At 38.4% G+C, this 22,135-nt stretch overlaps 2 protein-coding genes across 3 annotated transcripts in view; one reads left to right on the top strand and one right to left on the bottom strand.

Annotated features, from left to right (window-relative positions):
- The window catches only part of zswim5 (zinc finger, SWIM-type containing 5), a 95,873-nt gene extending 92,499 nt beyond the window's left edge, over nt 1-3,374 (top strand). For both annotated transcript variants that reach the window (XM_051932965.1, XM_028811249.2), the window contains exon 14: nt 87-3,374. In XM_051932965.1, coding sequence (XP_051788925.1) covers nt 87-949 — 863 coding nt within the window. In that variant the 3' untranslated portion in view covers nt 950-3,374. The remainder of the gene's footprint in view (nt 1-86) is intronic.
- Nucleotides 3,375-15,096: 11,722 nt separating this feature from the next.
- Nucleotides 15,097-22,135, bottom strand: part of urod (uroporphyrinogen decarboxylase) — a 28,595-nt gene continuing 21,556 nt past the window's right edge. Inside the window, exons 8-10 of the mRNA XM_028811248.2 lie at nt 16,190-16,290; nt 15,558-15,624; nt 15,097-15,331 (exon numbers count right to left, since the gene is read on the bottom strand). Of these exons, the coding sequence (XP_028667081.1) occupies nt 15,173-15,331; nt 15,558-15,624; nt 16,190-16,290 (327 nt within the window). The 3' untranslated portion in view covers nt 15,097-15,172. The remainder of the gene's footprint in view (nt 15,332-15,557; nt 15,625-16,189; nt 16,291-22,135) is intronic.

The raw sequence follows: 22,135 nt of genomic DNA, 5'->3' as shown, positions 1-22,135 counted from the left end.
TGAATGAATTCATTTGCATTTTTTCACCATGTAATAATTCTTACTGTCACTTATATACAACTGATATTTCTTTCTTTCCCTTGAAGGTCTCCGCGCACTAGTGAGTATCCTGCAGAGCTGGTACACCTTGTTCACGCCTACAGAAGCCACCAGCATTGTTGCAGCTACAGTGATGTCCCACAACACTATATTGCGACTGACTCTGGACTACCCACAGAGAGAGGAATTGGCCAACTGTGCTCGGACGTTGGCTTTGCAGTGTGCAATGAAGGACCCACAAAACTGCGCTTTATCTGCATTAACGCTTTGTGAAAAGGACCACATTGCCTTTGAAACGGCCTACCAGATCGTAATAGATGCTGCTTCAACGGGCATGACGTACTCTCAGCTTTTCACTATTGCTCGCTATATGGAACATCGTGGCTATCCACTGCGGGCCTTTAAGCTTGCCTCCTTGGCCATGACTCACCTTAACTTGGCCTACAACCAAGATACGCATCCAGCCATTAATGATGTACTTTGGGCCTGTGCTCTCAGCCACTCCCTTGGGAAAAATGAGTTGGCCGCCATTATACCCTTGGTAGTAAAGAGTGTACATTGTGCAACTGTATTGTCTGACATCTTGCGTCGTTGCACTATGACTGCCCCTGGACTAGCTGGCATTCCTGGACGACGAAACTCTGGCAAACTAATGTCTACAGACAAAGCTCCACTAAGACAGTTGCTGGATGCCACAATTAGCGCTTACATCAACACGACTCATTCCCGTTTGACACACATTAGTCCACGGCACTATGGAGAGTTCATAGAATTTCTCAGTAAGGCCCGGGAGACATTTCTTCTGGCCCAAGATGGCCACATTCAGTTTGCTCAGTTTATAGATAACCTCAAGCAGATCTACAAGGGAAAGAAGAAGCTCATGATGCTAGTCCGGGAGCGCTTTGGTTGATTTGTGTCCAAAGTCGTGAAAAAACTCGATTCCCTTAAGGGGTTCCAGATTACTCTGCAAGAGCAAACCACCTTACAGCATTTAATTCTTGTGGAGGAATAAAACAGAAATACCACAGTTACTTGTGGAGGACGTAAGGGGTGGGAAGAAATATATGGGAATAATTATTTGCTTCATATTTTTCATTTGTAAGGAGGTTAAAAAAGTGGCACATAAACCAAATGACTTGCAGACTATTGTGAACCAACGTTGGAATTAATTTTTTCTGTAAGAACGAACCCCCAAGCAACAAGTGGTGGGTTCAAAAAAAAATACCAAAATGCTAATGGTGGAGTGTAATACCTCTTCATACAGCCGTGATCCGCATCCTGGAGCAGGGGAATAAAAGCGGAATTGCAACAAAGAAACCTCGCACAAGCACCACCCAAACAAAGATGAGCAGGAGCAGCGCGTTTTCCGTTTGTGATGGCATACTTACACTTGACTAAGCAAGATGGAGTTCTTTTTGCTTCCTCCTTTTTAGGTAGATTTATATTGTCCTGAAGGTACTTTGAAAAGGAAGAAAAGAAGGATTACCTAGTCACTCCATTCTCAGGGATTGCTCAAGAAATAAAACAAAGGTAGCAAAAGCATCTAACATATTGTAAATACAATAAGAAAGTGTCAATTAAAAATGTAAAGTTCTAATTATTTATATAATTGTATTTTTTGTTTGTTTTGTTTTTCCTTTTTTGATACTTGAATTTATTGTGGGCTGGGAATGTTAGACTTTTGAGAGGAAAGACTTAAGCAAAACATTTCTCAGGTGCTCCCATTTTATTTTTTAAATGTTGTGTTATATATTTATATATTTTTTCTTTTTATTTTTTTGCTGTATATTGTGCAAAACAAAGTGTGTAAAACAGGAAAAAAAACCAGATTCAAAAGATAAGAAGACTTGTAAAGGAAAAAAAGAAGAAAAATTGTAAGACTATGCAGAACCACTGAGCTCTCTGCCTTCTCCCTTTATGAGGCAGTGACGAACCAAACAAAACAAAGTGAAAGTCAGAGCCTGTGAGGGTGAGAACGGGTGTGGGGAAGCTGTCGAGGCGGCATGTGAGTGGGTCACTGGCTTTTTTAAAAGAACAGTTTTAGGTATGACCTACCTCTCTAGTATATCATTGGACAAACTGCTGTGTTTTAACAGAATAAGCAACAGGAACAGGGCAGATGAAGTAGGGCAAGGAAAGTGGAAGGGTTATGTGAACACTCGCCTGAGCCAGCAGAGCCGTTGAGCCCCCCTTTCCAGTTTGCACCTTTTCATACATACAGATGTATACAGTATGTGTGTGTTTTTTTTCCCCTGCTCTCTGTCTCCCTCTTTGCAGCCCCCCTCTTTGACACAGTGTTCCTTGCTTGCAATCTTAATCGTGCAAATCTTTAGTTCCATAGGCAGTGTATACCACTGGATAAAATTCCATTTTTTTTTTTTCCACAATTACAACATAAATAGAGGATTCAAGCTGCTTTTTAAGCTGCTACCTTCCAAGAGAGCTTTTCATGCCCCGCAGTTGAGTGGACGGCTAGAAAACTGAATCCTTGTACGAGAGCACACAAGCATGCTTCAATAACTTGACAAGGAAAAACAGTATTTAAAAAGATTTTTTTTTTTTTTTAGATGTTGCCAGGCTCATTTCTGTACAATTTAAAAGTACAAGTTTTTAGCCCCAGGGTTAATACTCTGTTTTAGTTGTTGTGAACTCAAGAATAATAAAACTATAACTTAATTAGAGAAAAAACACAAACAAGAGGGCACCGCTAAAGTATTTCTCTCCCATCTAAAACTGTTGCCTTTTAAAATTATTTGTGCTGCATACAAATATATACGGTATATAAATAAATAAATAAATATATATATATATATATATATATATATATATATATATATATATATTCAATTGCATTAAAGCCTAACCTAGTAGCATTTTTTTAAACTGCTTCCTTGTTAAATTTGTTATATTGATGGTCCAAATGCATTGCAGTTTTTTGTTTCCTTTCAGACGTCTCTGTGTTAATCTGTACCAGTGTTTTGATCTGTTCTAGATTTTAGAAGGAAAGAAGACTAATGAGCGCTGGTAGATCATGTTGGCTAGTTTATACTGTTAATTAGATTTTATTTTTTTGATTTTTTTTTTTTTAATCAAAAGAAAGTATTTGTTGCATCTTTGTGCTACTGAAATAAGGAAAAGTATCCAGTATTTGTTGCCACAAAAGTATCATCAACAGTCCTTTTTTTTGTTTCTTTTTTCTTTTTGTTTTTGTGCAGCCTCTTTGAGCTAATGTCTAAAACAAACATAAAAATCTATTTATGTAATGCTACTACCATTTTATATGATTTCTGTTGACAATTTCAGTGCTTTTCTATGAATAAAGTGTGGAACACAAACCTGTTTGCCTAACTTGGCTCTCCTTTGATCAGTGGTCAAGTTGAAAAGTTGACAAAGCAATGGTCTGAGTTGAGCAGTGGGCCACATTCACGCTATTATTGACAGGACAGATAATCTGCATCTATCACATTGTGTTGACAATTCACGTTCTAGTGGGCAATCCTTGAACATAAGAAATTTGACAAATGAAAGGAGACCATTCAGTTCAACAAGCTTGTTTAAATAATAGCTAAGTTGGCCCATTGTCTGATCCAGATACTTCTTAAAGGTTTCTGCTTCAACCACATGACTCGGTAGTTTGTTCCACAACACTTTGTGTGAAGAAATACATTCTGGAGTCAAATGAAAATCTTAAAATTGGGATAGAAATTCTAAACACGGTACCATTGTCATGTAAGTTGGCAATATCACATTAGGAGTGTTTAGCAGGTGGAAGCAGGGGTTCAAAAAAGCTTCATGATGTCGTAGTAGCAGTATAAAGATGGTTGCCCCCTGGGAACATGCACCAAAGAGCAGCAGCGTTCTGTCATCTGCTTTTTGAGCACTGAATGAGTGAAACCTGTGTCTGTTACTCCAACAAGTGTACAAGTGGAGTAGGAAGTTCCCAAATGACTGGAGTTCTGTGACAAGACTCACCTGAACTGGGTCAGACACACCAAGCAGTGACACAAAGAGTCAATTGCAGAAAATAAATGCATTGTGACAGTGAATGAAATAGCTGCACTTCTTATTGCAACATGCTGATGCTCAGCCCCATATTGCCTATGTAACGGTTGCAACCATCAAGGACCTGCACTTTGAATGTCTCCTGCACCTGCCATACTCGCCAGACGTCACCCCCAGAAATGACCGCATGAACTCCCTAAATTAGATCAGCTGACTCGATTCATTCCTTTAAAAAACAACTTAAAACTCATCTGTTCAGGGAGGCTTTTAACTTAACCTAACCTAACATTCTGCCCCTTCTTTCAGTCTTCCTTTCTGTCCAGATGCTCAGGATAATGTTGGTTAATGTTCTGTGTGTGTGTGATATCGCAAATGATGTTATTTGTTCAGGCTTTTCTTTTACTATTGAATTTAGTATGCTACTCAGGTTTGTGGTATTTTATTCTATTTAATACTTTGTATCTCCCATATTTCTGTTTAGTGTTCTATGCAGAAATATTTGTACCCGATGTTGCCTATACCTTGCTGTTTAAATAAGTGCCTTGAGCATGGGAAAGGTGCTATATAAATAAAATGTATTATTATTATTACTGGACCACATGTACAGCAGGTGGTGCATGGGTGGCTGCACACATGACCAAAAGACTTCTTTCTTTTTTTTCGGGAGGAATCCATGTGCTTTGACTTGTATAGAACAACACAGAGAGAACATTGAAAAATGATACAGATGTATGACACACTAAGTAGTATTTAAGGTTTTCATTTGATGCACCCTCTAATTTATAATTGATGTTCTTTTTGCCCTTTCAGCATTAAAGTTGATTTTCCAAGTGTTCACCCAGTTCTGAAGGTAGTCCAGGTCGTTTTGAATTCTGTTTGCTGCTTCCTCCAGTTTGTGTCATCTGTGAACTTCACAACTTTGCTCACTATACTAAAAAGTATGTAATCGTGAAAAAGTTTTTGCCCCTTTATGATTTCCTGTATTTATGGATATTCATAACTCTTAATTGTTTCTGATCTCTAAACAAATTTACTATAATACAAAAGACAACCTGAGTAAATGCAATACTGTACAGTTTTTAAATGATTTGATTTACTGAAGGAAAAAAGTTTACCCATACTTGTACCACATATTTGGAAAAGTAACGGTCCCCCTAAACGTAATACATGGTTGTGGCACTTTTAGCAGTAGCATCCGCAGCTGCAATCAACGGCTTCCAGTAACTGGAGATCAGTCTTATTGCTGTAGAAAAATGCTGACCCGATTGTTTAAGTTAAGCCACATTGGAGAGTTTTTGACTATGAACAGCCCATTTAAGGTCCCACCAGAGCATCTAACTGGATTTCAGGTAAAGGTCTTTGACTGGGCCACCCCAAAACCTTAATTTTGTTTGTGTATTTAATTAAATTTTTTTTTTTTTTCAGCCATTCAGAAGCAGACTTGCTCTTGCACTTCAGATCGTTGTCCTCCCACATACCCCAAGGGGTTGGCAACCTTTTAGCAGTGTCATGCCGAACCTATGTTACAATGTTATTCCACATGCTGACATAATCCTACCAATTTTGTTATATATAGTATCAAAATTGGTCAGGTTATAATGGGCTTCAAAAGTATATATTACTAGGGGACTCTGCCTCCTGCTGGCTTCGCTCACCAACCCCCAGGCGGGCACTATGCGCTAGCCACTTCGCGGCTCTGCCACTCACGTATGGTGATGCAGATGTACAATTTAAACAGATTGTTATTTTCATGGGAATTGTTACATATGCATAATAGAACTATTTTACATTACAGCGAATAATTAACCATAGTAAAAAGTAACAAATTGAAAGAAGATTGTTTCATGTTGCGTTAGAGGTATTCATTGCGTTATATGTTTTTGTTCTCTTTGGCTTTGAAATTAACACGCAAATACTTTTTAAAACTTACACTTTTACTGTAAAACTTAAGTAAAAACATTTTTTTTAATTAAATTTTCGTCAATATCGCATTGAGTTTACATCATGACAACGCAATGTATAACTGCCCGTGACTGAATTTCGTTTCTTTCTCTCGAATAAATAAACCGACTTTTTGGAATGTTTGTCCCTGTGATTTGTTAATTGTCATAGCAAAAGCTATTCTAACGGGAAACTGTAAACGTTTTAATACGAATGGCATATCAAGATCTCCTTTGGTGTCTAGTGTTATCCGCGGGAGATGTACTGCATTACCTTTATTGTTGCCTGTTAAAATTTTACATGTCAGAATTGTTCGATCAAGTTTGAACACAACTAATCTTGTCCAGTTGCATAGCCCATCACTCATACATAAATTACACAATAACATTATGATACATTTTTCTCTTCATTTTTCTAATTCGGCCGGTGGAAGACCGGACGGTGTTAACAGTTGTAGATGTTCTACGGTATATTGTAGGTTGATGTTTTCATCTTCCGCAACATCACCACCAACTGTTTCAGCATAGTCTATTGATATGCATTTATCTAATTTGCTATGTAACCAATCAACAATTTTTGTGTTAATTCATTTGACTTCATCGTTTCTTGGTGCTAGGATTGCTCGTGTACTCATTTCTTCTGTTGATAACCCTTTGGGATGAAATTCTTCAATAAGATTTGTACAGATTAAGTCTTCTTTTATTGGAAACTTAAAGTGAGGAAAATGTAAAAATTTATAAGAGCTGAGAGCGCAGTGAACTGTGTCTGACAAAAGCATTCAAACGAATGAGAGGTGAGAGGACCGTGGCCGTGGACCATTAACCCTAAATGGTTGAGAGGAGGGCTGGACTTGAAAAAATCTCTTGGCAATAGTCTCGTCTCGTCTCAAGATTTTCTTTTATAATAGATATACTTTTGAAGCCCATTATAACCGGATCTTATATTATTGGTCACTCAGTATTTTAAAATACATAGGATCATACAGTATGTGAACGAAATGTGTCAAATTTTAATTTTCAACACATTTATTAAAAATTGTATTACAAATTATAAATTACAATTTTTTTCAATGCAAAATACATAGTTTGAATAAGAAAAAATTATCAAGAATTCTAATATGATTAATCATTTTTTATTATTAATCAGAGCTATTAATCAATTAATGTGAACTCTGTCCCTGTAGCCCTTTGCTCAATTGCTCACTATCAGGTATGTAATTGGTCACATTTAGCTTCATGCAGGTTTTTGAATGTTCAGGTGTTAGGTGACTTCTTTTATTGCTTCACTTTTCTCATCAGAGTTTTCAAACGTGGACTGATGTTTAGTTTGCTAATGATGTCTTTGTACACTTGACATACGACACACGGCACTTTCACAGCATAATGCACACACTGCACAATACTTTGGTTTGTATAAATTCATATTCATTTGTCCAAGAGTCTTGGGGAAAAAAAGCGAACATCAAGTTTTTGTCTTTTATGAGTCATTTTAGGGCAGTCAGTGTATATTACTTAATAATAACAAGAGGTTTGTTTTAACGTACCACACTGCCTGCACTGAACACATTGTTTCCTTTCATATATGTGAGTCACATGCACAAAACGTAGGCGGGGATGTGGAGTGCGAACTCCTGCGCTGTAATTAAAATATAATAACATGAGGTTTGTTTTTACCCAATCACAGATGAGCTTCAGATCCCAGACTGACGCCTGAACATCTCCTTCAGTTCTTTCTGCCTTCACCGCTCTCTGCCGGATATATCCGGCACCGCTGATTTAATGCTAACGCCATACTGCCGGAATTATCCGGCACATTTGCCTGTGGTTATATGAATGCCTGGCAAGTAGTATAACTGACGGTTTGGCGTGGGTATTATTACTACGTTGTATTTCGACAAGTCTGTGGTTGTTTTGGCCGGTCATGTGACGTGATTCGCATGTAACAGCTGTGAATATGGCGAAACGTAAACTGACTTCAAGTGAGGCTTTGCAGGCGATTTTGGACAGTTCTGATCATGATTGTAGCAGTTCTGAAGAAGATTTTAGTGACAGTGATGAGCAGCAACGTGCGCTGCATGATACTGTGAATGAAGACGCATCGGATGACGGCGCTGAGTGGATGTATCCCCAGCATCTCAGCTGGGCTGCTGCCCGTGGTGAACTACCTTTTCTGCATTCGTTTGAGGGAACGTGTGGCTTTATTGTTGATGTAAACAATTACACTGCTGAGCAGTTTTATGAGCTGTTTGTGTCACCTGATTTGATCAGACATTTTGTTCATCAGACAAATCTGTATGCAGCACAGTTTATTGAGAAAAATCCCAATTTACCTCCACATTCCCGTGTTCGTGCTTGGTTTGACACTGATGAAAACGAAATGAAAAAATTCATTGGGATTTTGATGTTGATGGGAATAATCAGAAAACCAGATATTGAGATGTACTGGTCTACAGATCCTATGTATGCAACACCTATTTTTGCAGCTGTCATGACACGTAACCGATTCTCTTTGCTGCTGAAATTGTTTCATTTGAATGACAACAGAAACGAGCCAGATAAGAAAGATCCAAACCGCGACCACTTGTTCAAGCTACGTCCTTTGATTGATCATTTATTTGAAGCATTTCAGTTGCCCTACATGCCAGGACCGTCAGTTGCAGTTGATGAAAGTTTATTGTCGTGGAAGGGCCGCTTACAGTTTCGACAGTATCTACCATTGAAAAGGGCACGGTTTGGTATCAAGATGTTTTGCTTAGCTGAGAATTCAGGTTACATTTATAGATTTCGTGTATACACTGGCAACTTGCACAACATTTAGTGGTCAATACTGCTTGAATAAATGTAAAAAATGTAAAAAAAAATGTTAAAAAGTGAAAAAACAAAAATTGTTCAGATTTCGCCTGGCTTGGGGAATATTTAGGGAGTTGGCGGTTAAAGGGTTAAGGTCACTGGCTGCTGTCCTGGGGTGTGTGCCTCAAGTGAAGAAAATCTCCGCAGGTAGAAAGAGTGTTTGTATACAGAGCCCCAAAATTATGAAGTGGCTTACCCTCTTTGGTTCATAATACTGAGACTGTTGCAGTTTTGTAGTTTGGCTTGTCATTAGTTTGTATTTCTGAACATTTTGTTTTGTTCATTTATTTGTCCATACTTGTTTTATTAACATTGAATCCAGGCATATTTTGTTGACTTATTTCCTCTGCTATTGCTTTATTTTTATTGATTTTTTAAATTGGTTTATTTTTTATTCCCATTTTAATTATTTCTGTTGTTTTTAATGTAACTATTTTCTATTGTATTATTTAATTACTTTCAGTTACATATTGTGCCTGTTTTGCTTGGGTTTGTCTGTAAGCTGCCTTGAATAACTTTGTTATAGAAGGCAATATATAAATAAAGTTGCCTTTGCCTTTCTGGTAGAGATCAATTCCTGCTTCCCCTAGTTATGGCAAATCGCCCTCACCATCTCACTACTATCTCTGTGTTTGACTGTGGGGGGGCCTGATGTTCTTATTGTGGAAAGCTGTGTTAGCTTTATGCCAGATGTAATGCTAATGGTGGAATCATGAATGCTGACATTACCTGAGCTGACAGAGGCCTGCAGTTCCTTTAGATGTTTGTCGGGGTTCTCCTGTGACTTCCTGGGCAAGTTTTCTATGTTCTCTTGGGGTAATTTTGCTAGGCCGGCCACTGCTGGGCATCATTTCCACTGTTGCAGATTTTGTCCTTTTGGAGATGATGGCTTTTGCGGTGGTTCACTGGAGTCCCATGGTTTTAGAGGTTGCTTTGTAACCCTTGCTCACGACTGATATTTTTACATTTACTTTCTTTCTCAGGTCTTCTGGAATCCTTTTTGATCGAGGCATGGTGTGCTGCTGCTTGAGACTGAGACCTTTCAGCCAACTTCACATTGCTGGAAAGCTCCTTTTTAAAGGATAACTTTGGTATTTTTTCAAAGTGAAGCGATTCACAAACATGGTATGTAAGAGTTTGCCACGTGTAATTGTGCTAAAAAAATTAAGCATTTTCTATACATATAAAACAAAACAAATAGCCTGGCCTGGCTGAAAAATAAAAACTTAATCTTTCAAATGTGTCCATTTTTTAAGAAATATAGTGAGCATTGATCCGCATCTTGAGATTGCACAAATAATTTGTAAAATGTCATATTCAGACTATTATGAGATTAAGCCATTTTAAACGAAGACTAGCTGTGTGTGCCAGCTCAGCGTTTGTCTCCTTCCTCTGCAATAACCTTTCACTCTGTGGTGTGGTTTTCTCTCAAAAGACAAAATGGCATGAAACTGTTCCTGCCACGTGCTTGGTACCTACTGATGTATTTATGTGAGGCTACTGGTATCAAAAAAAGCGAGTACAATCTACTTCCAGGTGCCGTGCAAGCAGCAACCTTTTTACAGAAGCTTTGTATTTCTCACTACTTTTTGTTTCTGGAATTATTCACCAGTTACTCATCTGTCTTAAAATTACAATTCAGCTGGTTTCTGGCTCGTCACTGATAGTAGTCACTAGAAATTGGATAAATGGATCTTAAATATACTGGCAAATGGCAATGCACACAATCCTGAGTGACTATGGGGGCATTTACATGGGCAGTTTTGGTTTGGTAAACATTTTTTTATTTCCTTTCAATTGATTAAATGGTCATTTCAAAACTGTTGTGTACTCAGGTTGACTTTTGCCAGTCAGTCACAGGGTTGTGGGGGTCTGCTGGAGCCAATCCCAGCTAGCATAGGGCACAAGGCAGGAACAAACACTGGACAGGGCACCAGCCCATCGCAGGATGAACACACACACACACACACTCCCCAACCACACACTAAAGATTTGTTTTGGAAATCAGAAACAATTTACTGTTAGGAGTAAGCATTAACAGAGGGAATCAGGAAGGGACAACTACTTTATCCTGGCCCTGTAAATCAGAAATAGTAATGGACGCAGGAAACAGATGCAGGAGTGTTGGGCTCGTCTTTGTGCACCACCTCACTTTGCCTGTTTTTGGCTTCCTCTTGGGTCTGATGGCACCCGTGTCGTGTGAACTTCAGTTGTTTTAAATATGTATGACTTGCCTTTGCTGGATGCTGCTTGTAGCTGGGAAAATAATTGGATGGAGCTGCTTTCTGCAAGATGATTCGGTGAGCTTATCGCAGGAGATGAGGACATAATTGGCTTTCCCACCTGGTCTGCTGGTTTCCACAGTGGCTCGCTGGCTGTTGTATTTGTAATGTGGGGATTTGCTGGGCCCAAGCATATGGTGAGCTGCTAATTGTATGGCGACGGTGGAGACAAAAGTCTTTGAAAGCCCAATTGTACGCCTTTATCTGCTTGACAGGGATGTGCATCTTTGTTGGAGGAATATGGAGCAGGCTTGGAAAAATCCCACAATTAGTGCCTCTTCTTATCCCCTTGTTGTTTTCTTTGACTTTTAAGGGCAAAGTGACTGTAAGTGAAGATCAAGTCCGTGTGTGGAGGGGCAGCTTACAAAGATCAGATGTAAGTTACTATTGCATTATGGGAGAATGAGGATGCTTCTCTTTTCCTTTATTCCTAATCATAATAAACGCTAAAGTTAAAATGTGTTTGTGATCTTCAGAGAGTCTTCCCTTGCCACACACATTAATTCCCTTGTTGTTCACGCTGAAGCCATTTCATTTTAATACAGCGTCAAAGTCACCATAGCAGCACATTAGGGGCTTTTACGAGATGATGTGCTTCTCAGATACTTGGGGCTTAATCTTCAGTCCTGTTTAAGTGCGTCTCCCTGCCGCTTGACAAATGCCCTGATACACCGTTGTGTTCCCAGGCAAAAGAGAAGCATGTGACCCTGTTTATTCTGCAGTTGGGGGCTGGGGTGGAGATTGAAGGATAAGCTCATAAATCTCAATCAGGATTTTTCATATTTAAATCAATCACAGCTGAGAGCCTCTCCAAAATCCTCAGATCTGATTTAAGAAAAAAGCTGATAACACTGGCTGTGACAAATGAGCGGGCCTGCTGTCTCCAGGAGCAGATTGGCTTTTTCGAGGCTTTTGGATTTGCTACACAAGTGTGACTGACACCTCCCACAAGGGAACGGCTCCCATGGTCCACTGCGCCATCACCCCCAACGGGGAAGAGAGAGACTCCTGCATTATTCAGTTGTGCCGATTTTGATAAGAGTTCACTCTGTTCATTTGCACTGCCGTTCAGTCAGACATTTCTCTCCACTTTTAGAAGCAGCATGACATTACTTTATGAAGCCCAACATTTTAACCTGTGGTGGTGAGGATGATGAAGAAGGGGCGCCTAGTTAAGTTATATGAACCTTTCAACATAACTTTGACAGGTCATAAACAAAGGTGACCCCAGGCAGCCACCCCCTTATCGCATGCCATTTGGCTGTATCTGTTTGAATGGCTTTTTCACAGTTGTGTGCTAATAAGCCCATTCATGGCTGCTGACCATCACGTTAAACTCTCCACCCTTATGGCCCTGATTGCAGCAGAGCCCCCCCCTAAGTGTTGGTGGTAATGCTGCAGATTCAAATCCCCGAGAGCATCATTCAGTGCGGCTCTGCTACATTAGTATGTTTACCAAAGAAGTCACCAGGGAGCCCATTAGGTTGTGAACACACATTTGGAAGTCGTCGTGTGGCACGGGGCTGGAGTGATTAGTGCTGCGGCCTCACGGTCTCGGCGGCCTGCCGGCATGGAGCTTCCGTGTTAGCCAAGTGCAATCTACCGACTGTGCTGAAATGTCCAATTTCACACACTAATTTGATGAGATTGTTTTTTCTTGTAGCGTTTTGTTAAAAATGTACCCTCTTTTTTTAATTTTCCAAGCATTGTCTATTGTTTGTTACTCGATGTTTGCAAATGCTTTAATACAGTTTATTAAACTATGGGGGTCCTGCCGTTGGGTCGAGAGTTACCATTGTATTTAATTATGATTTGTTGTGAAGTGGGTTGCGGTGTTATATTATTCCCCAGGGGGTTACAGTATTGCCTTTTCCTCATGACTTTTTTTTTGTCAGAGCTGATGAAGTGATTGGACAATCGTCGGAGCAATGGCAAACTTTTTTAAAGGGGACCAGCATTGTTGATCATCTGGCCATTCAACAAGGAATGAGTCTCGCAATCACTGAAGACTGGATATGTGCTTTCAATGTTCTATTCATCTCCTCCTGCATTGAGTTATTTCAGTGACATCACAAACGAAATACAACTTGAAATGAATATTGTCCCCTTCAGAGGGTGGGCTCCAGCAAGTACAGTGTTTTGATAGGTGAATCACTAGTAGAGGGGGACACTTGCAGTTACAACTTTGTGGGACTCCTAAGGCAAGTAAAGTGCCTGCTCAGGGTTGTGACGGTGTGTGTCTGTGGTGGACACGAGGCCAAGAGAAGCTTGACCAGAATTAACTGCATAAATTAGCCAATTTAATTCAAAATGCAGGACTTCCTCACACCCCACTCTGAGGGGTAAAAAACATTTTCATTTTGAGGCATATTTTATGTTGTGTGACATGTCTTAGAAATAAATAAAAAGAAAAAAAAAAACATGTTTAATGACACTTGATCACAGATCGTTGTGTTCCATTTCCTGATAAATTTAATTTTAATTCCTCCATTGACTCGCACTACAGTTGACTACTTCAGTTCTGGTTACTTATTGTAGTACACGTTAGGATTATGGGAACAAGAAATGTGCCCCGATATCTGGAAAATAAAGCCAAAGTGGTATTTGTATAGCATTTCTAACTCTGACCACCACCGCTTCTTGTGGTCTGGACTGTTAAATCACCGATATTTCCAAATTGTCTCAATGTTCAACAGCCAAGAATGGGAGCCTCCACAAACGTACAGATTATAATCGCTCTAATTCACACTTCACATCAGGAAGAAAATGATGTGGGACCAGCTGCACCACCACACAGCCCACTACTTTCTGGTTTGGTCTTATAGAATTTCTTCCAACTTTCTGTTACACATCAAGGTTGAGACTATGGGACCACACTAGCAGAATACGTATCCGTCACACAAATGTGAGCCATTATTTGTCCCACTTACCTTTAGCTTTTTAAAATACTGGAGGTTAAGTTGAAAATGGGCCAACTTGATCCTTTTCTAGTCCGTAGCCTCCGTAGCATTGTGTTTACCCCCCAGAAAACACTGAATTTTTATTATCACTATTTTGTAATAGAAATATGTAAACACAGTAGGAAGTGTCTAGTGTACAGTGCAGTACTGATTCACATTTAGTACATATCCTTAGACACGTTCTGAAACAGTCACCAACACATCAAGTGTGTTTAATGCACTTCACTTATTTTTTTCTGTTGCTTGCAAATGAGAAGGGAATGCCAGTGTGTGATCCGCATGAAGGGTGTGCCCCTTGTGTTATTCTAGGCTAGCACATTTTCCCCTGAAACAAACACTGAAAGTTGCTGCATTATGAACAGTGCTTAAGGGACATCTAACATCTTTGTCTTCTAACTGATCACAACCATTTTGCCTTTTTTGCCAAGAAGCTACTTGCACCACTGTGAAGCGTCACAGGACCACACTCGCCAGACATATCACTGCAGTTTAGTCGTGCTGTGCTGTATGCATCAGTTTCACTAGACATGTTGTCATCTGACAACTAATTCACATTGCCATCACAATTGCCTGGTTCTGTTCCAGTTTGTTCTAAAGTACGCCCCATTGTGGCAGTTTAAGTTTATTTTATCCAGTAAATGGCAGCAGAATGCTGTCCCGAGAGTTACTTGGACTTAACACTATAAAAGTGGATATTACATGTCACCCTGAGTCGGACTCTGGCTTACCCGTAGATACGTAGAATTCTGAGCCCGAGTCATGTTTGGGGTTAATACCAAGGAGGTTAGAGAAGAGTTCACACTTAAATCATGGGATATACATAAAACTCGCCTAAACCAAAATTCCATTCCAACAGAGACTATTTTTTTTGAGAGGATGCATTCAATACATTAAGCTAATGCTGAATTTTTTTTTTTTTTTTAATAAATTGGAATCAGAATTTAAACTGTAAATCATTAAAAAATCAACTGACATTAAAACAGAGTTGAGGGATAAAAAAAATAAAAAGTCAATGTTAGTGAATTTTTTTCAACCTCTATTTTCATTTTATTCTTTATGTAACTGTATTTCATCCTAGGTATTAGTCCTTATCGACAGCTTATTTACAGTTTCCCCGTGAATGAGTGTGAACAGCATCAACAAAAGCGCCAACATGTTCAGGGTCCATGTCTGGATATAGGCCATGGCCCAGATTTGCAATATATCGCTGGCTCCCAAAATCCTCAATCATCTTCTTCACTGTTTCTCCAATTTTGTCCTGCAGTAAAGAAAATTTCAGCAATGTTTAAATAGTGTAACATTTCCACAATGTCATACTTCAGAAAACATCTGCGGTTATACAGCTACATGCATATGACAACACTTAGGATTTATAAAAGACGAAGTGGCATTTAAATACAATTCTGAAAGACAATCACATGCAAAACTACCTTTAGGCATATCGTTTCCAAATGTCACACTTGGCAGAATAAATCTAACATTACCTTAGGAGCATAGAGGGCACATGGATCCAAATTTCCCTGAAGTGCTACACGGCCTCCTGTCCTTTCTCTGATAGGTCACAAAATAAAGGAATAAAGATAAGAAAATAAATGTTAAACAAGTTAAATACACATGCAACTTTATAACAAACTTAGAAATATAACTCAAATATAAAATAATAAGAAGGGGGAGGCTCATCATTTCCTTTTCACCCAATTCAGAAAAATATCAAGCTGAGATGTGAAGGGGCCCTTGCTAATGTTGTCAGTGGTTGTCTGTGAGGATACATGTTCTGAAGTTTGTGTGAAATTCACTGTTAACCAGCTTCCATCTGTGCTCCTGCATGTTAGCTAAAGACCTCATTTTAAAAGAACACCTGCTCTCCATGTCCGCTTATACGTCTCTCATGTCAGTTCCTTCAATCCTTTCTCCATCATTCATACCCTGAGCTCCCAAAATCAGTCTGGTTTATCTTCCCTGGAACTTCTCTAGCATCATTAACTTTATTGGAACATTTAGGTACCTTTCTGAGTAATGTAAAAATTAAAGATGACAAAGTGGTTCCTGGCACAATTCATATTTCCACAAATGTTTTCAATTTAATATTATTCTGTTAAAGGAAGACCATACTTACCGAGCAGCTTTAGGATCAATGGTCCAGTCCAAACCAACAACATCATATTCTGACTGTGCTAGATCTTCCAATGCATAATGAGCATCTTTTGCAAAAACAATCTTAAAAAGGCAAAGAAGAAAATAAGTAAAAGATGGGCAAAATTAACCAGCGTAGAACTTAAAATCTTCAGATCTAAAAATAAGTTTATTTCTTCAGTTAAACATACCATATTGCAATGCAATATTCTTGATGCTTTCTAAATGGAAAAACACTACTAAAAAAAGACTGGATGTAATTGAATAAAATTGGGGGTTTTCAATCCAAGTGTCAAGTAAATGAAAAATGGCCTGCAAGATATATTACATGGGTTAGTTAGTACAGTAGGTTAGGACTGGTCTAGACTAAGTCTAAAACCAAGGGCTGAACGCTCACCTTCTGTGGCAATCCAGTTAAGCTAAGATAGAAAGTAATAGTTGATATTTGCTACTCTCCATTCTGTAACGGCTTGTATATACAACTAGAGGTGCACCAATACCATATATTTGACAGCTGACACTTACAGTTGCCCTTACTTGGTCAATTAATACCACCCCGATTGCCAAGAAGACACAATAGCGTCCACTTCCTTCAGTGGCTGAAGAAGGCAAGCCTGCCTCACCCCATTCACTGCATATTCTACAGGGGCACTAACGAGAGTATTCTGACCATCAGCATCACTGTCTGATTTGGGAACTGCAGGGTCTCTGATCATAAGGTCCTACAATTAATAGTGCACAGCAGAAAAGATCAGTGGGACCACTCTGCTCTTTATAAAGCAATGCTTCCGCAAAGCCTATAGCATTGTGAAGGAGCGATCCCACCCCTCCCATGGTCTCTTTGTCTCACTTCCATCTGGCAGAAGGTACTGCAAACAGCTTCTACCTCTTGGCTGCCCAGAATCTGAAATCTGTGCTGCTACTCTGTCCTCTGACCTGCTCTTAGTAGCTTATTTTATATGCAATACACTTATTACTACTGTTTTTTTTAAATTTATTTATTATCTATTCACTTACCTATTATTTATCTATTTTTAGCATACCTGTCTTGGACCTGTCCTGTGTTAATGTATATTTTGCACCATGGTCATGGAGAACATTATTTTGTGCCACTATATGATGCAATACAGTGTAAGGAAGGTATGACAATAAAGCTACTTGACTCGACACCATGTAGTCCAAGAACAATCTGGGCTGATAAAAGTACTTGTATAGTATATATACAGAAAGAATGATGCTATATACAACAAACAGATAAAGATAATAAATTTTTTTAATCACCATAGTGAATGAAACTTGCCTTTAATGAATTTTGAATAACATTTATTAAAATTAACAAATAGTTCCTGTAAATGTTTGTACTATTTAGTCAACCATAGAAACAATCTCTTAATAAACTGAAATTCCAAATTATTTAAAAAAAAACAAAAATATTGGCAACAGAAATATATATCTAGCCTAACTAGGTTTTCATATGTATGATATGTGTGCTTTATCACAGGTCATCTGTTTTTCTTTTCTTATCTCTTTGAAGCTGCAGTAAAATGCCTGTCGACACAGGTACATAGTGCTGACAGAGACACTTGAGCTAAAGCAGCCAGGGAAGAGGAGTGGTCTCTGTTTCCTGGCCAGTAGCGGAGGAAGTCTCTCTGGGTATAAGGAGCATTTCATGACGCCGGGTTCAGATGGGCATATGTCTGTACTTCAGTGGATGCACCTGGGCAGTTTACACGGCTCGTGCACACTGCTCTTATTTCAACAGCGGTGCACTTGTGTGTTTTTCTCTGGTGGCTCACCTGTACTGTTTTATCTGACAACTTTACCCCTCTAATAAGAGCTTCTTTTACCTTTTATACATTGATTGCACATGAGTAATAGTCTTTGTACCTCATATTTGTATTAGTATAATAAATATACGTAAGAAGCACAAGTATTAATAATCCTCACAATTTATAATCATATAAGCTATGAAACAACCTGAAACAGTTTACATAAGCATAGAGGTATAAAAGCTCAAATTCCTTACAACACTAACATCTGTATGCAGGTTATTTCATAATTTTATTTTATATTGTGTGAGCATATATTTGACAACATGGACCAGCTCAGGCTTGTTACATCATCAAAACAGATTGTGAGACTTTGAGGAATTATCTTTTTAATGTACTATAGTGGACAGCAAAGGCAAGAGCTCGGTTTTATCACTAATACGAACAACCCATTATCTTAAGATTGTTAGTAATGCAGTGCTAGGAGTAAATAGCAGATATCTGGTCAATTGCAGAGCCACGTCCCACAGTCGCCATAGTCCAAGTACATGTTCTTCTATAGTCGGCAAGACCAAGACTGCCTCTTTACATCTGTAATCCACATAACAAACCCAGACAAAAATCAGATGTGATTGCTCAAATAGGTTAAAAGCAATCAAAAAATCAATTGTTGCCATAAGATGAAAGGTTTTACCCATCTTTTTTATATAAATTGAAGTACTAGATGTCTTTTCTGTGTTTTAGAAATTGAACAACTGAACATACTAAAGGTTGCTCTGTGATATTGTTTCCCCCATCACTTAAAATGCCTTTGTTCAAAGTAACGTACAAAACAATCTATAAAATAAGTTTGAATATTTATCTTGAAATTGATGAAACAATACAAAACAAAAATATGAAAGAAAGGCCAAAGAAGAATGGGTCTAAGCATTAGGTTGTCAAACCACAAAAAAAAAAAAACAAACAAAAAAAACCTAGCAGTCTAAACAATAAACACACCTGGCGGATGACAGACAGACAGTGTGGGTGGGATGCCAGTTCATCGTGGTGGGTGGGAGCAGGCCATAAAGGAATAACAGACAGGACTAAACTAAACTCGGTCTCTGTCCAACACCCCCATTTACAGCTGCAACAAAAATGTAACACATGTGACCTTAATGTTTTTCCGTTAGCCTCATCATTTTTGGTAATGTGTGTCAAGTGAAACTGCATGTCACCCAAGCTGAGGTACCTACATTGAGCACAGATGATATTGAAAAGGCCTGTGCTTAAGGAGGAGAAGCCAGTCCATTTACTAATGACAAGTTAACCATTCTAAAACGTGAACAGGCTTAACCTAGAAGTGACATGTCTTCAGCTGTTTTTAGGATGTGGCTTGCTTTTTTCTGTTAACCTTGCACTTTCAAGCAGCAGACGTAACATTTGTGGTTTGATGAATATTTGGAGATAATGGCTCATCTGAAGTGAACCCTGCAGAGAAGTACAGATGGTGCAAGCATGAGGTGATATGAGAAATTCATGGTAGTAGCATGTATGTTATATGTAAAATGAAAGGCAAAATATTCATACATAGAAAGAATTGACAATTTCCTTAAAAAAAGGCAGTTGGTATAATGAAGTCAATTTACTTTTGTAGAGAGCTCTTTACTGAGTGCAGTCTCAGAGCACTGTAACAAGCTCACATGAAAATACAATTATAGTGGTATGTTGATTAGGAAAATTAACCTATCCATCTTTTTGTAATAAATACTTTTCTTTATCATCCATATTAGTACACATTTAGCAGTTGCTTCTTCATTAGCAGGGAGTTTACACAAGTACTACACATGACAGCATAAAGTGTGATCTATTCTTGCAGTGTCTCTGTGTACCATTTGGCTGCAGCCCTCTTAGAAGGATTTGATTAATTCACTGCACAGGGTGGTCCTCCAGCAAATGACACAGAGTGTCGACTGCAGGAACACAAAGCCAAATGGAGAGATCGGAAACTTTAATTTCAAATAACTACTGAGGGTGTGTAAAAGAAATATTCTAATTTCAAATTTGTATGTGGCAACTCTACTTTGTACCTAGAAAAACCTGAACACGTATATTATAAACAAGGAAATCTAACTGGTATGTGCCATGTGTATAACTACGACTGTGTTGCACAGCTGGTATCCTTGTTTCTTCAGCATAAAACAACCATCAAGTTTTTCCACCAATACATATTCCTATACAAAATTACTGATTTACTTTAAGCCACCACACAGTTCTGCAACTTTTCATATTTTATGCTAAGTCCCCATTTAAATTTCCTGCTGCCTGAATGTGGGGTCCACTAAAAAATCCTTAACACAAATTCAATACAAAGTACGAATAACTAATGCCAGAATCGTACTGATACCAGTAGTGTTGGTGCATCTCTGCTTCTCCTGTTAGGAATACTAACATATTTGCGGAGGCTTTCTTGAATTCAAGTACAGAATTATTATTGAATCATAATTTTGTATTGGGAAAACATTCAATTTATCATGCATTAAGAACCAAAGACATAAAGAAAAGGGAAGTAAGTAATCCCTATAGACTAATTTTAAATCAAATCCTATTAAAAAAAAACAAAACCTGATTAGATTGTTATCTTTACTAATATGCGCACTAATTTATTCATCATTGTACAGAGCAAATTTAACACAGACGTTTGCAGATTAAAATGGACAAAGTAGCTTGGGTTACTTTGTAACAGCTAAAATATTACTTTAAACCTGGATTTAAATACCCTTTACTTATAATAAAATATCTCCCTGTTCTTTTGCATATGCATATATTTTTCTTGGATTGCAGGGAACTCATAAGATGACACATTTGTAGTATCTTTTAAACACGTTACTTAATGTTTATATAAGGAAAACATATATACAGATTTAAGTACAGCAGAAAATTAAAGAAAATTCTAAATAATTGCACTATAACAAGCAGCAACAAAGTTTAAAATTGAATTTTAAGGGGAAAAAACCTTTTCATATAAAAGTACAGACAATGTTATCACTCTGAATGTGGAATACTTATGTGCAAACCTTCAAAGGAGCAAGATGGAAAAAAGAAAAAAAAAATCCATTACATTTTTAAATGTTAATCTGCCATGGTTAATTTAAAATCAGCCAAGAATAAAACCTTATATTCTACTGAGTTTAAAGAAGACAAAACACAATCTAATGCATTTCTGTATACATTACAGATACCACAAATAGATACTTTTAGTGCCGAGGAACTGGATAAACCTCTGACCCTATCAGAATTACTAGATGCTATAAAGTCACTTCAAGGCGGGAAATCAGCAGGCCCTGCTGGATACCCTATAGAATTTTATAAAATGCTCCACTCAGCTGGCTCCCCTCTTATTGGCAACATTTACAGAAGCTAGTGACAATCAAATTCTACCTCAAACTTTTCGTCAAGCATTAATCACCGTCTTCCCTAAACAAAATAAGGACTTGTTACAATGTGCATCATACAGACCAATTTCATAGCTAGAAGGATGGAGAAAGTGCTGCCTTCGGTAATATCACAGAATCAAACTGGATTTATTAAAGGCCGACACTTATCTTCCAATCTTTGACGCCCATTTAATGTAATATATTCAACCAGCAAAGTCAAACATCTCAGACATATTATTATCAAATGCTTTTTCTGCATCCAATGATATGATTGAATGAAACTACCTTTTCACCACACTGGAGAAATTTGGGTTTGGCCAGAATATTTGTACATGGATCAAACTACTGTACAGTAATCCCTCGCTGTATCGCGCTTCGCCTTTCGCAGCTTCACTCTATCGCGGATTTTATATGTAAGCATATTTAAATATATATCGCGGGTTTTTTGCTGGTTTGCGGATTTCTGGGGACAATGGGTCTTTTAATTTCTTGTACATGCTTCCTCAGTTGGTTTGCCCAGTTGATTTCATACAAGGGACGCTATTGGCAGATGGCTGAGAAGCTACCCAACTTACTTTTCTCTCTCTCTCTCTTGCACTGACTTTCTCTGATCCTGACGTAGGGGGATTGAGCAGGGGGGCTGTTCGCACACCTAGACGATACGGACGCTCATCTAAAAATGCTGAAAGATTATCTTCACGTTGCTACCTTCTGTGCAGCTGCTTCGTGAAGCGACATGCTGCA

The sequence above is a fragment of the Erpetoichthys calabaricus genome, chromosome 10, assembly GCF_900747795.2.
Source record: "Erpetoichthys calabaricus chromosome 10, fErpCal1.3, whole genome shotgun sequence".
In the NCBI taxonomy this organism is placed as follows: Eukaryota; Metazoa; Chordata; class Cladistia; order Polypteriformes; family Polypteridae; genus Erpetoichthys; species Erpetoichthys calabaricus.
This window is presented reverse-complemented; position numbering and strand designations above follow the sequence as displayed.